Source organism: Dendrobates tinctorius, unplaced genomic scaffold, assembly GCF_039654945.1.
Source record: "Dendrobates tinctorius isolate UK_male_01 unplaced genomic scaffold, ASM3965494v1 ptg000016l, whole genome shotgun sequence".
In the NCBI taxonomy this organism is placed as follows: domain Eukaryota; kingdom Metazoa; phylum Chordata; class Amphibia; order Anura; family Dendrobatidae; genus Dendrobates; species Dendrobates tinctorius.
Genome location: NW_027361684.1, coordinates 33,271,187 through 33,284,690, shown reverse-complemented (window position 1 = coordinate 33,284,690; position 13,504 = coordinate 33,271,187). Strand labels below are relative to the sequence as shown.

Sequence of the window (13,504 nt, the reverse complement as noted above, 5' to 3'; positions counted from 1 at the left end):
CCCAGGAATTGTAGAAATTTCTTCCACGTCCTGCCATATATGTTGGTTGTTATTGGTTTTCTACTTTTCATTAGAGTAGTCACCAACCCCGGGGAAAAACCTTTATCTCTCAAAAGTGCCCTCTCAAATTCCACGCCGTCAGATGGAACCCCTTGACTTGTTTGTGGAATATCGGTCCCTGAGCTAATAAATCTGGAATTTCTGGCAGTACCCACAGGTCCGAGAGAGACATCATTTGCAGTAGTGAAAACCACGGTCTTTTTGGCCAGAACGGGGCTATGAGGATTACTCTGACTTGCTCGTCTCTTATCTTTTTTACCACTGCCGGGATTAACGCTACTGGGGGAAAGGCATAGCTCAGTTTGAACAGCCACGGGATTTGCAGAGCGTCTACTGCCCACGGGTTTTCCCCTGGGTTTAATGAGCAGAACCTCCTCACCTGCCGGTTGTTTTTGGTGGCAAAGAGGTCAATCACTGGCTGCCCGCATAACTGTACTATCTTCTGGAATATTACACGATTTAAGGCCCACTCTCCCTGTTTTAACTTGTTGCGGCTTAAAAAGTCGGCTTGAACATTTTCTGTCCCTTTGATGTGTAGGGCCGTCAGGGAGGTTAGATGTTGTTCTGCTTTGAGAAAGATTCTTTTGGCTTCGTCCATTAGGGAGTTTGACCTTGTCCCTCCCTGGTGGTTGACATACGCCACTGCCACCCTGTTGTCTGACATAATTCGGACATTTTGACCCTGTAGCCTGGGAATGAATGCCCCCAAGGCTCTGTTTACCGCTCTTAACTCTCTTAAGTTGGAGGAAGCCTTCTGCTCTAGGTGACCCCAGGACCCTTGGGCTATTTGTTCTCTCAGGTGTGCCCCCCATCCCAAGGAGCGTGCGTCCGTCAATATTACATCGGACACGGGCCTGTGCCACAAAGTTCCCCCTGCTAAATTTGTGCTGTCTAGCCACCAAGTGAGAGTTTTTCCCCTTTTTGGAAAGTTCCAGCTTCCCTTCTAAACGCCCTTTCAATCGTTTCTGGGCTGACAAGATTTCCGCCTGCAGTTGTCGGGTATGAAACTGTGCCCAGTTGACCACAGGGATACAGGCTGTTAGCGTGCCCAACAGGGACATTGCCCTTCTTAGGGTCATGCGCGGATGTTGTATTGCTGTAAGGGTCATTTATCTCACTTTCTCTAGTTTTTTCTCTGGCAAGAGACAAACTTGACGGTCGGAGTCCAAGACGAAACCTAGAAATGTTTGTTTCCTTAGGGGTTGAAGTTTTGATTTCTTTAAGTTTACCATCCAACCCAGTCTTTGCAGGGTTTCTGTTATTTTCTCTACTTGATGTGCGCAGTGACGTTCTGAATTGCCAATGACCAAAAAATCGTCCAAGTAAGGCACCATAATCACATTGTGGATTCGAAGGAAAGCTGTCATTTCCGCTATTACTTTCGTAAAAATCCTTGGCGCTATGGAGATGCCAAACGGAAGAGCTGTAAATTGAAAGTGTCTGAGGTCGCCCTGGATGTATAGGGCTACCCTCAGGTATTTCTGGTATTCTGGGTGCATCGGGATGTGGTAATAGGCATCCTTCAAATCTATTACGGCTATGAAGCAGTTGTGGTGTAACAGCTTTATGGCCGAAGACACTGATTCCATTTTGAATGTTTGGTTCATGATCCATTGATTGAGGCGCCTGAGATTTATTATCGTTCTGAAGGAGAGGTCTGGTTTTCTTATTAGGAAGAGGGGAGAATAGAACCCCCTTCTCTCTTGATCTTTTGGGACCTCTATTAGAACTTGTTTCTCCAACAGTCCTAAAATTTCTGTTTCTATGGCTGATTGCTCCCCTGGTTCCTTTCTGACGGGGGTCACCACAAATGAAGCTCTTGGATGCTGGAAAAAAGGGATTTTTAGGCCATTCTTTATAATGCTCAGAATCCAATTGTTGGCCGATATTTTCTCCCATTCTTGAGAAAAGAGCTTCAATCTTCCCCCCACCGGAGGGCTGGCGTCATTGTGGGGATTTTTTGGCGGTTGAGGTAGATCCCCCAAACATGAACCCTGGTTCTTTTTTCCTCTTGTCGTCCCACCTTTTCCGCTCTCCCGGGGGACGGCCCCGATTGAACTTTCCCCTCCGAAAGGGCGGTCTCCTTTGATCACCCATGAATCTGGGGAAGCCCTTCTTTTTATCCACGGCCTTCTCCAAGATGTCATCCAGGTTTTTTCTCTCTTGGTACCTTGGAGACTAATTTTTCTTCAAGTTGTTGCAACCAGACCATTAATGACCGGGCTGTGCAGATGCCGGCTATTGCCGGTTTCAGACCCCCTGCCGCTGCCTCCCAAGTGTGCCTTAGGTATGAGTCCGCTTTTTTATCCAAGGGATCTGTCAAAACCCCTGAATCCTCCAGGGGCAGGGCCGACTTCTTGGAAGACCTAGACACTGCTGCGTCAATCTTTGGGACCTTGTCCCAGACGTCCGTGTCTTTAGCCTCAAAGGGGTATCTTCGCTTTGAAGAGGAGGGAAGGCTACCTGACTTCTCCGGTTTCTTCCATTCTCTTTCGATTAGGGCCTGAACCTTGTCATTGACCGGAAAGGTACGCTTCTTCCTTTCTTGCAGGCCGCCAAACATTACATCCTCCAGTGATCTCTCTACCTTCTCCTCTTGCAGGCCCATAGTGGAACTGATGGCTTTAAGGAGAGCGTCCGTATCTTCTACGGGAAAGCAAGGTCTGCCCCCCGTATCACTGTCTGAGGATGAAGATGACCCGTGCTCAACTTGATACTCCGAAGAGGAGGAGCCTGACGAGGAACTCGGGGAGGCTTTCCTACTCTTACTCTTCTTTTTTAACAATTTTTTAAGTGAGCCCTGTACCTCAGATTTTATCATCGATCTGAGGTCTGTTGCCAGGCTCGGCACCTCTTCAGCCATAGTTCGCTGGATACAGCTGAAACATAAGTCCTTTTGGTAGTCTTTTGCTAAAGGGCTGTGGCATATGGCACATTCTCTATTTTTCTTTTTGCTTATAGCTTTTTTGCCTCCCTATAAAAAAAAAAAAAAAAAGACAAGACATAGGAAAGCCTATTATTGTCTAACTTTCACGGAGATCACTCACCACCCAGGAAAGACGGATACCGGGCTCTGGGGCTGCGAAGGAGCGTGCGCTCTGCGCTCTTTTGATCTCGAGGAATCCCTCGATCGGTGACTCGGACGGCTGCTGCTTTTGCCGCTCGAGCGGCTCTTGCGACCAGAAGCTTGCGATGGGGGCAGAGACAATGGGGACGGTGAGCGATCCTCCTGAGACGCCATTGTCGCCCCTGCAGCCGCTTCTGCTCCTTTTATGCGGTGAGTGAGCCCCTCATTACCCCTCCCCCCCGCGACCGCCAGCCGCTTCTCCTGACCGGCGCCATGACCGTCGCGTCTTGATGACGTCAGCGGTCGCGCTCCCACGTCAGACGCCGGTCTCTGCCCCCGGCTTCCCCTGCATGCAGGGGAAGGAACGGGCGCGCGCGCAGGGGGAGGGCAGCACAGGGAGGAACCTCCGAAGGGAGGACATCGGAACGTGCCCGCACGAACCCGGGGCCCGTATGAGGAAAACCCCGGGGACTGCGCTACCAGCTGCCGACGGCCAGCCTCGCAGGTAAGCCAGCCCTGCATTTTTACACGCCGGGACGGCCCTGGGTCTTTTCATCCTGACAGGCACCGCCGCTGTCAGAGGGATTCCTTTCCAGGACAGGAACCCAACTGAAGCGGGGGAGAGGTGCCGCCCCTTATGTTTCAGTAGGTTCCTGTCCTGGCGGGGCGGATCCCTCTCATGTGGTGCTGTCATGGGTGAAGGGAAAATAATCTGTCCTATTTACAGTAGGCGAGTGTTTTGTTCAAGGACCACCTTTTGCAACAGACCACTGTCAGAAGTATTCATGATCCATTTATATCAGTGTAGATGTAACTCTTATTTTGTTTGTTATAACAAAATCTACACAGTGATTTTTTTGTCTATATTCTAGGCAGTTTTAATAGTCCTTGGAAATTGCTGTGCAATTATTTTAACCATATATTAAAAGTTGTTTTTCACTTTGCTAACAGTGTTTACCTTTAGTGAGCGGCTTTCAATTTTGATAGGATGAGGATGTGGATTTAGATTCTGCCTTCTTGTCTTTTTTTATGCTCTAGACTAAAACACAAACTGCGGTTTACTCATTGCCCTTGGATCAGTGCTGCAGCCAATAAGTGAGCAGAGTGACTCTGCCCGAGTTGTTGGTGCTCAAACTGCTGAGGTCACTGTTTGCAGTGCTAATACCATTTTGGCAGCGCTGCAGCCAAACAGTAGTGTGAGAGATGGATTTATATTCATCTATCCTGACTCCATATTGGCTTCATACATGTCCTATACATGAATCCCTTTCCTTGCAAGATGGAGTCTATGATCAGATAAGGGGGTCTCAGGAATGTCTTTGTTCAAATACATAGAAATAGAGAAAACTAAACTTAGTGTGTGTGAGTGTGTGTGTGTGTGTGTGTGTGTGTGTGTGTGTGTGTGTGTGTGTGTGTGGTTAGAACAACACCTGGCACTATTAACACCCAGCTTTTGGCCTAACTTGGCAAATTAGAAGTATGTATGCTAATGCCAGCACATATTTATAGATAAGCTGAGCCAATTATATTGTTACAATGCATGAATATTAATAACCTATAAAAAGACTGACCGAATGGTGTAATAAAGAGTTCTGTTCTGATACTAAAAGTGTCAGTGTGGTTCTCTCTCTTTGTACATGTACTTGGATTATACAATTTAATTTGGAGCAGGCACAACATCTCAGAATGTCCCACAATACGTGGCTGGTTGTAGCTACAAGCTTATTAGTCCCATGTTAGTTATGATTTGCAGAATCATAAATTACAAGTAGCTAGTGGATAATAGGTGTAAGTTGTAAGTGCAGACTGAATAACGCCGACAGTGATGATGCAGACTACAGAGTGCAAATATGAAAAAGTTTCCATTTCTTAATTCAATTATTCATACACACCAATGATCAGATGGATAGTTGGCAAGTGATCCATTAGTGACTAGAGTAGCAGATCCTCCTCCATCCAGGTTTATAGCATTAATGACTCCTTGCTGCTTTAGAAATTCAGCCACTTCCCATAAACTCATGCTAAAGAATGAAAAAAAGAAGTTCACATGACATAATATAATTACAGCTATATACCATAATATATACTGTATGTTGTAAGTGCTAAATAAAGTTGCTTGGCCATAATTCGGATACAATTATTGTCTGTCTCATTGGTCATATGCCAAACATGCAATCATCACGGCTGAGGCCAATGATTAGCTGCAGTGCTCAATGAAGGAAATCATGTGATCCCTGCAGGAAGTTAGCAGTGACAAATGAAGACAGCTGCAGCGCTGGATTGAGGAGGTGAGCATAGGTTTTTTTTTTTTTTTTTTTAAATTTACTGTTTGTGGCTAAATCATTACAAATCTCATAAACCCCTTTAACACCATAGGCTTACCCTCTGTCTCCAGTCTGGCCATCTACATGGAATAGAACAAGGCGCCCATCTTTATCATGTCCAACAGCTGTCCGAGCAGAGATCACATTCACAAAGTAGTCAAAAGTACCTAAGAAAAAAAACAAAAAACAAAAGAATATAAGTTTGGGCAATACACACGTTCTGAAAAATGTAGATGATATTAGATTTGTTTAAAAAAAAAACCTATCCTTTTATCCATGTGGGACGTGACATTTTCAGGATGACAGCTCTCTTACAACCAGAGGGCAAAGTGTGAATAGATGAGGTCGTCACTCACGTTTCCACCTACCTGTGTTCTGGGTCTTGTCACATTCCACATCTTTGCTGTGTTCAATGTACACTTCTCCATTGCGCAGCAGCCACACAACTCCGCTCACCAGCTGCACAAAGGGGTTCTCCGCGCTCAGCACCTCCTCTTCTGATAAATATCTACAGGAAAGGCAGGTACAATATGAGCAGACATTATTCCTAAAAAAAAACCATGGGCTCATAATATTCCTAAAACCGCGCAAAAGAGAAGCAAATACTGTCTAACTGGTTATATGCAACTACAGCAATGTTACTCTGCACAGTTTATTCTAAATCTCCCCTGTAGATCTTACATTAGGATTACATGGTCACACAGAATCCTGCATGTCCCATGTAATCTATATTACCTCTTAATGGGGAAAAGAAATTGCATGCAACGTGGACACCTATATAAGGAATGCTACATAGTGGATATTCCTGTATTTTTCATGAGGTTCTCGTAAGCAACTCACATGACTGCGATAAAGAAGAAGTGGATCTAGTGCAATTAGTGCTGTCCACCGCATATTATGGGCCCAAAGTGGCAATAGCCAAAGCATGGCTCTATAAACCTCTGGGCTGAATAGCCAATACACAGCGGTCATACACTTCTGTTCAACCATTTCACATCCCTCTATTCGTTGAGATTCTGTAAGAAATCAACAATGGGATAGAGGACCAAAAAAAAAAAAAAAAAAAAAAAAAAAAAAAAAAAAGAAACACAGCTCCATCAGATGCACCAGCACTATCCAATACCCACAAGTACATGGCATGGAGAAGCAGGGACGCTGCATACCTCTGACAAAGTTTTCCCATGCACATGCATGAATTTGGCCGAAAATGAGGAATGCGCTTTAATTTGATCTTTAGTGGAACCAAGAAAATTGATTGTATTGTTAAAATACTGCATGTACCCTTACCATTATTGTAAAAAAAAAAAAAAAAAAAAAATATATATATATCCCATATCACAAGGAAAAAAACAAACAAAACAGCCGAACAAATGTAACCTACACTTGAAAAAAGGAAAATTAGAAGAATAAGCTTAAAACATCTAGAACCAAACCAGGACTGGTAGCAAGTACTCCAGATAGACAGACTGGAAAGGGAAAACTGGAGCCATCTGCAGCCAGATTCCAGCTCTCCGTTTTTTTTGGACGGCATTGGAAAATTAAAAACAGCAATCTGAATTTACTCCCTACAGACAAAATATATGATCCTTTAAAGGCATTTGAATCAGTACTCACCCAAAAACCATGGTACCATCCGCCCTTATGCCAAACTGTGCATTTTGAATCCCTCCAGAGCTCTGCACCAGTCTGCTATTACTTACAATATTCCCAAGACACACGCTAGAGTCAGTGTTGAAAAATCCTCCATTTTGGGCAACTATGCATTTGCCATACTTCACAGTTTCCTCAACCGTTGCTGTAATATTTTTATTACAATTTCCAGGTCCCGCAGGCTCCAGCACTGACAGAGTCCTCAGTGGATCATTTATAAAAGTAAAGTGACCATAAACCGCCTTTTTCACACCATCAGTAAGGATTGACACAAACGTCCTGGTCGTGGCCACTGGGCTTATGGTGTCATTATTACTGGGCCACGTCTCATGTGTTGTATTCCCATGTATAAGAGGCAGACAGCTCCTGGTCTCACGATGACTTTGGCTAGGACCATGCTTATTAGAAACGTCATAGGGCAGGAGCAAATCATCCATCATGGAGGTCCTAATGAGGGACAAATATAAGTTAAAAGATTTTTTTTTTTTTTTTTTTACTTTTCAAGGAGCTGTACCGTACACATTCACTAAAGTATTGAAATTACAGAAAAATGGCTTTCCAGAGGGGTGCAGCCTTAAGAAAAATGTACATAGAAATACAAACTCATGATTGAAAGATTTAGTCTAAATCAGGTCTTATCAAAGAGGGTTTCCAAGACTCATCAAAACTGGGGAAAGCAGCAGGTTTGTCATAAATACATCTGTGACATGGTCTCCAGGTACCTACCCGCACGCAACCTTCGATCATCTCAAGATCTCCTTCTCTACTCTCCCCTTATCTCTTCTTCCCACAACCGCATACAAGACTTCTCCCGTGCTTCCCCCATACTCTGGAACTCTCTGCCGCAACACATCAGACTCTCACCATCAACAGAAACCTTCAAGAAGAACCTGAAGACCCACCTGTTCCGACAAGCCTACAGCCTGCAATGATCCTCGGTTTACTGAACCACCGCACGACCTGCTCTACCCTCTCCTACTGTATCTTCACCCATCCCTGTAGACTGTGAGCCCTCGTGGGCAGGGTCCCCTCTCCTTATGTACTTGTGTGTCCCTTGTCTTACACGTTTATTATACTTGTCTATATTTCCCCTTTTCACATGTAAAGTGCCATGGAATAAATGGCGCTATATAAATGCATAATAAATAATGGTGACCTAAAACATGAATCCCTCGCTGCTCCAGTTATCTCCTCCAGGACCCAAAGCCATTCTATGACTGCCGAGAAGTCATCACTAGGCTATGTACACACTCAGGTTTTGCAACGTTCACAGAAACAAGTTTTTCAAATAGCAATCGCTTTAGGGGCAAACTCTTCATTTTGAGAGAGTTTTTGGCTGAGCTTTTTTCCTCTGTCTGGAGAAAGAAAGGTTCAGTCTACAGAGGAGACAAGACTACTTTACCACGAGAACTGTTAATCTCCAGGTAAGTTCACGCAGTCATATATAAAAAAAAAAATCATTATCTCAAGAACTTGGATACCGTATACATGAGTATAAGCTGAGGCACCTAATTTTGCCACGGAAAACTGGGTAAGCTTATTGACTCGAGTATAAGCCGGGTATGCATTGTCCCCTTATCCTTGTCCTGCTATGTGTGGCTCCCCCCTGTCCTGCTATGTGTGGCTCACACCCCCGTCCTTCTCACTCTCCTCGTGCCGTCGCTGCATCTGCATTGTCCCGGCACGGCAGCTCTTCCTGTGCTCAGCGGTCACGTGGTACCGCTCAATGTCTTCTGTTAGCCGGCGGCTGCAGCTGTCACTGTGCTGAAAATCTCGGCTTATACACGAGTATATACGGTAACTTTCTCACTTCTCATCGGTGTGCAATCCGTTATTTTATTTTTTTTGCAGCAGCCATTAATAATGTACAAGACCATGTACAGTTTCCTATGTTACAGAATTGCAATGTATCTATAGGGCCTGCTTCACATGTCCATTTTGCAGTACCTGTGTGGTCCATTTTCACACGTATTACGAATATGACACATGCACACCCATTTTCATCTATGGTACCACACACTTCCGTGTTTCACAAGGATCGCGTGTCTGTGAGGAAAACCCGTAGACACATATGCATACGGATGACATCCGTGTGCTGTCAATGTGACATGTACCGGAATAGAAATAAAAGTTTTTTTTTGTTGTCAAAGATGTGCAAAGATAGAGATAGATAGTTAGCTAAGCGGTAGATAGAGATAGCAGTCAGATATTTAATAAGTTCTGTGGCGTTTATCCAGCAGCTTTTTAGGAATAATAAGAAAAAAAAATTATGTGGGGGGGCCCCCTATTTTCAATAACTAGCTAAGAGAAAGCATACAGCTGTTAGCTGGTATTATTAGGCTGGGAAGGGCACAATAATCATGAACCTTCACAGCCTATTAACATCAGCTCACAGCTGTCTGCTTTGCCTTTGCTGGTTGTAAAAAAAAATGGCCAGCTGCTGACAACCCCACAATTCCATTACCCTGATTACCACCACACCAGGGTAATAGGGAGGAGCTAAGGCTAAGTGATAGAATTGATGCATCTAATGTGATTATATTTGGGAGCTAGGAAGGGTCAGATAAACATGAACCTTCCAAGCCTGATATCAGCTCACAGCTGTCTGCTTTCCCTTAGCTGGGTATTAAAAATAGAGGGGACCACGTATTTAATTAAAATGAAAAAAATGACAAGTACAGTAAATTACACAGGCACGACACTATATATCTCACAGATAGCTATCTTTCTATCTACCTCATATCTATCTCTATATTTGCACATATAACACCTAAACATCTACCATTTCCATTCTGCATTCAATTCCAGTACGTGTCACACATGTATACGCATGGCACGGGAACTGTTTTTTCATGTACTAGAAATATCAGGACGTGTGAAGGGGGCCAAAATCTGAATACTATACAGTGGATTCATTTAGAATCAGTTTGTTTTTTTCCTGCACACTTCTACACTTGAATAGGCGAGTTTCATCCCACACACAGAAGAAACTAGAGCTGTAATTTTTTCACCATGCAGATTCGGTCAATGAAAAAAAAAAAAATGCTCCACCGAATAACAGTATAGTCTGCGTGTGGTCAGTTTAACAAACAACATTTGTACCGAAAATATGGTCGTGTGAATATCAGAAGCAGGAAGAGTTGATGGGCTCAAAAGAGGCTTAGGGGCAGAATCATTAAGGCTTGCATGATGCCAGTCTTTTCAAAGTACACGGCCCCATTAGTGGCGTGCTCCTATGTGTGCAGCACCAGAAATGCCATTTCTGGTGTAAAGAATGTTGCCTGTTTAGTCTGAGCTGATCCAAAGATTTGTGACAACTCCAAAAGTCACAATTTTTCAAAGCCTTTATGGCTGGTTTCACATTAGCGTTTTTTAGCGCAGCGCATTGTGCCTGTCCATGCGCCCCTATGCTTAACATGGGGGTGCATGGTCTAGCGCAGGGTTCCCCAACTCCATGTCTCAAGGCCCACCAACAGGTCATGTTTTCAGGATTTCCCTTGATGATGCAGTTATCACCTGAGCAATACTAAGGAAATCCTGAAAACATGACCTGTTGGTGGGCCTTGAGGACTGGAGTTGGGGAACCTTGGTCTAGCGTTTGCACGCATTTTTGGTCCGTCCAACCTGTGTCAAAAAACACAAGCGCATGGAATGCGACAAAATAACACATTACAGTCAGGCGTTTTAAGAGTTAAACATGGCTAGAAACTGGTTAAACCGCATGCGCCTAAAAAAGCAAACGCATGATGCGTAGCGCAGCGCTAAAACACGCTAATGTGAAAGTAGCCCATGCCTCTTTTCTGGTGTAAAAGCTATAAAGGAATTGACCCCTTAGACTTTTTTTTTGGAAAATACTTATGTAAATGTATAGAATTCTTGCTCTGAATGTTGATCAAGTCGATCAATACTCGCGATCAGGAGGGAAAGCCCTGCCTGTGGGACAGACTGGATCATGCATTATAGTTACATGTGTTGTATCTTTATTATTTCCCAACTCTCAGGTGAACATGTGGCTTTTTCAGCTATGCTATGTAACTATCTTACAGGGACAAAAAACAACAACTTGTGATATGAACAGTAAAGTATTCTCAGCATTTTTACGATCTGTTCGGTAAAAAGAAAAATAAAACCCTTTATGAACCTGCCTCTTGGGTGAGATTATAATTCCCTCTGTCATTTTTCTCTAATCAAAAGTCACTAAGTTTGGTGCAAGTTTTATGTGCACAAACAAACTTTTTTGGGCCACTTTTCCTGACAGCGATTGGTGCGGTCGATGCTACGCTCGTGTACTCTTCCATACGGCACTACTGGCGCGCCGTGGCGATCATGCCCGCCATCCCACTGCCGATGCAGATTTCCTTTGGCGCATGAACAACCTCTTGGTGCTGCTTTCTCCAATCTCTCGTGGGATGCTCATAAATTCTCCCTTATTCTTGGCAATCCCTTTACTCTATTTTTTTTAACATTTTAAGAAGTTTTGAACCCCCCCCCCCTCAGGTGTCTGGTGGGCTCCCCAATAATGGGGGCTAATGGTGTCCCCCGTGAAGTGGCTGCAGAAGTCGCCACACAGGCAGCATTAGCACAGCACCACACAGGGCAGGAAGGCTTGTGCCATACGTCAGCTCATTCAGCGCCGTCCGCCCGCTGCTCCTCACTCACCAGGCGCTAACATGAAGCCAACAGTGCAGAAACAGCGCTATCTGCAGCGTCCGCCCATACCGTAGCCGGTACCGAGACATGCACGTGTGCAACGCCGGGAACCACTGCGGACATGACCGTGCACCGAGAATCCCCTCTCCTCTGCTCCCGGCCGCCGACATGTTACTCTCACAGCGGTCACATGACTGCTTCCTGGATGACGTCATCAAGCTGTGGAGACAGCTGCTTCGCAGTTAGGCGCGCGGCTGCCAAAACTAAGAGAAAAATTGCCTTAGATGTCCTTAGCAACCAATCAGCGGTCAGCTATTATTTGCGCACTGCTCTTGAAATAAATAAAACCTGAGCTGTGATTGGTTGACGTGGGCAGCTAGGATAGTTATGTTAGATAAAGCTCGCTTGTCTTATTAATATGAGAGACTAATTAACTAAACTAATGGCGGCTCACATGGCCGAGCAGCAGCTGGATGGTCTCAGCCATAAGTATGCGCCCAACCACAGGTCATGTGACTTAAAATAACGGCCCGTGTGAACTGGCGGCAATTCACTTAGGCCTGTTTCACACATACGTTTTTATCAGTTGCAATCAGCGAAAATGGCGGGACACGGATCCGCAACTGTTATGAAAGCAACGTGTGCTATCGGACCGTTGCTTTGACGGATCCGGGGAAGACGGGCGGGGGGGGGGGGGGGGAGAATTTTTTTCAGCCGCCAGACCTGGCATGTAGGGTTAAATTTCCGCCAGAGGCAATTCTTCCAGGCATGCGCAGCGTACAAATGCGGACAGGGCCGGACTGGGACTAAAATTCAGCCCTGGCATTTGAAGTTACACAGGCCCACTAGTCACATGGTGACTATATAATATCTTTGTACACTTGTAGTTTACAAGAAGTGAGAGGAGATTAACACAACTATATAACATGTAGTCACAGCTGTGCCCAGTATTTCAGCTCAGTCGTATTTATTGCTTTTAGGCAGGGCCGGATTAAGGTTGGTGGGGGCCCCTGGGCAGAAAATCTGGTGGGGGCCCCCATATCATTAACATTTTAGCCATAACAGTAGAGCGCGAACTGTAGCACTTAGATGTACAATCTAATCTTATCCTCTTGTTCTGCCACATTTCCACCACCACCATCATTGCATTCTCACCCACCACCCCATCATTGCCCTCTCGACCATCACCCCATCATTGTCTTCTCCCCATCACTGCCTTCTCCATCACCCCATCACTGCTTTCTCCCCATCACTCCCATCATTGCCTGCTCCATCACCCCATCACTCCCATCATTGTCTGCTCCATCACCCCCATCATTGCCTGCTCCATCACGCCATCACTCCCATCATTGTCTGCTCCATCACCCCATCATTGCCTGCTCCATCACCCCATCATTGTCTGCTCCATCACCCCATCATTGTCTGCTCCATCACCCCATAATTGCCTTCTCCATCACCCCCATCATTGTCTGCTCCATCACCCCATCATTGTCTGCTCCATCACCCCATCATTGTCTGCTCCATCACCCCATAATTGCCTTCTCCATCACCCCCATCATTGTCTGCTCCATCACCCCATCATTGCCTGCTCCATCACCCCATCACTGCCTTCTCCATCACCCCCATCATTGTCTGCTCCATCACCCCATCACTGCCTGCTCCATCACCCGGCCCCATCACTGCCTGCTCCATCACCCCCATCATTGCCTGCTCCTTCACCCCATCACTGCCTTCTAGACCATCACTCCCATGT

The 13,504-nt window shown here is 45.3% G+C and overlaps 1 protein-coding gene across 3 annotated transcripts in view; it reads right to left on the bottom strand.

The window, feature by feature from the left end:
- NAGPA (N-acetylglucosamine-1-phosphodiester alpha-N-acetylglucosaminidase) overlaps positions 1-12,034 on the bottom strand; it is a 42,922-nt gene extending 30,888 nt beyond the window's left edge. For all 3 annotated transcript variants that reach the window (XR_012228904.1, XR_012228905.1, XM_073565642.1), the window contains exons 1-5: positions 11,761-12,034; positions 7,066-7,548; positions 5,820-5,959; positions 5,510-5,618; positions 5,020-5,148 (exon numbers count right to left, since the gene is read on the bottom strand). Coding sequence is in view for 1 of the 3 variants with exons in the window: in XM_073565642.1 (XP_073421743.1) it covers positions 5,020-5,148; positions 5,510-5,618; positions 5,820-5,959; positions 7,066-7,548; positions 11,761-11,966 (1,067 nt within the window). In the remaining 2 variants the exon portion in view is untranslated. The remainder of the gene's footprint in view (positions 1-5,019; positions 5,149-5,509; positions 5,619-5,819; positions 5,960-7,065; positions 7,549-11,760) is intronic.
- Between the last annotated feature and the right edge of the window lie 1,470 nt (positions 12,035-13,504).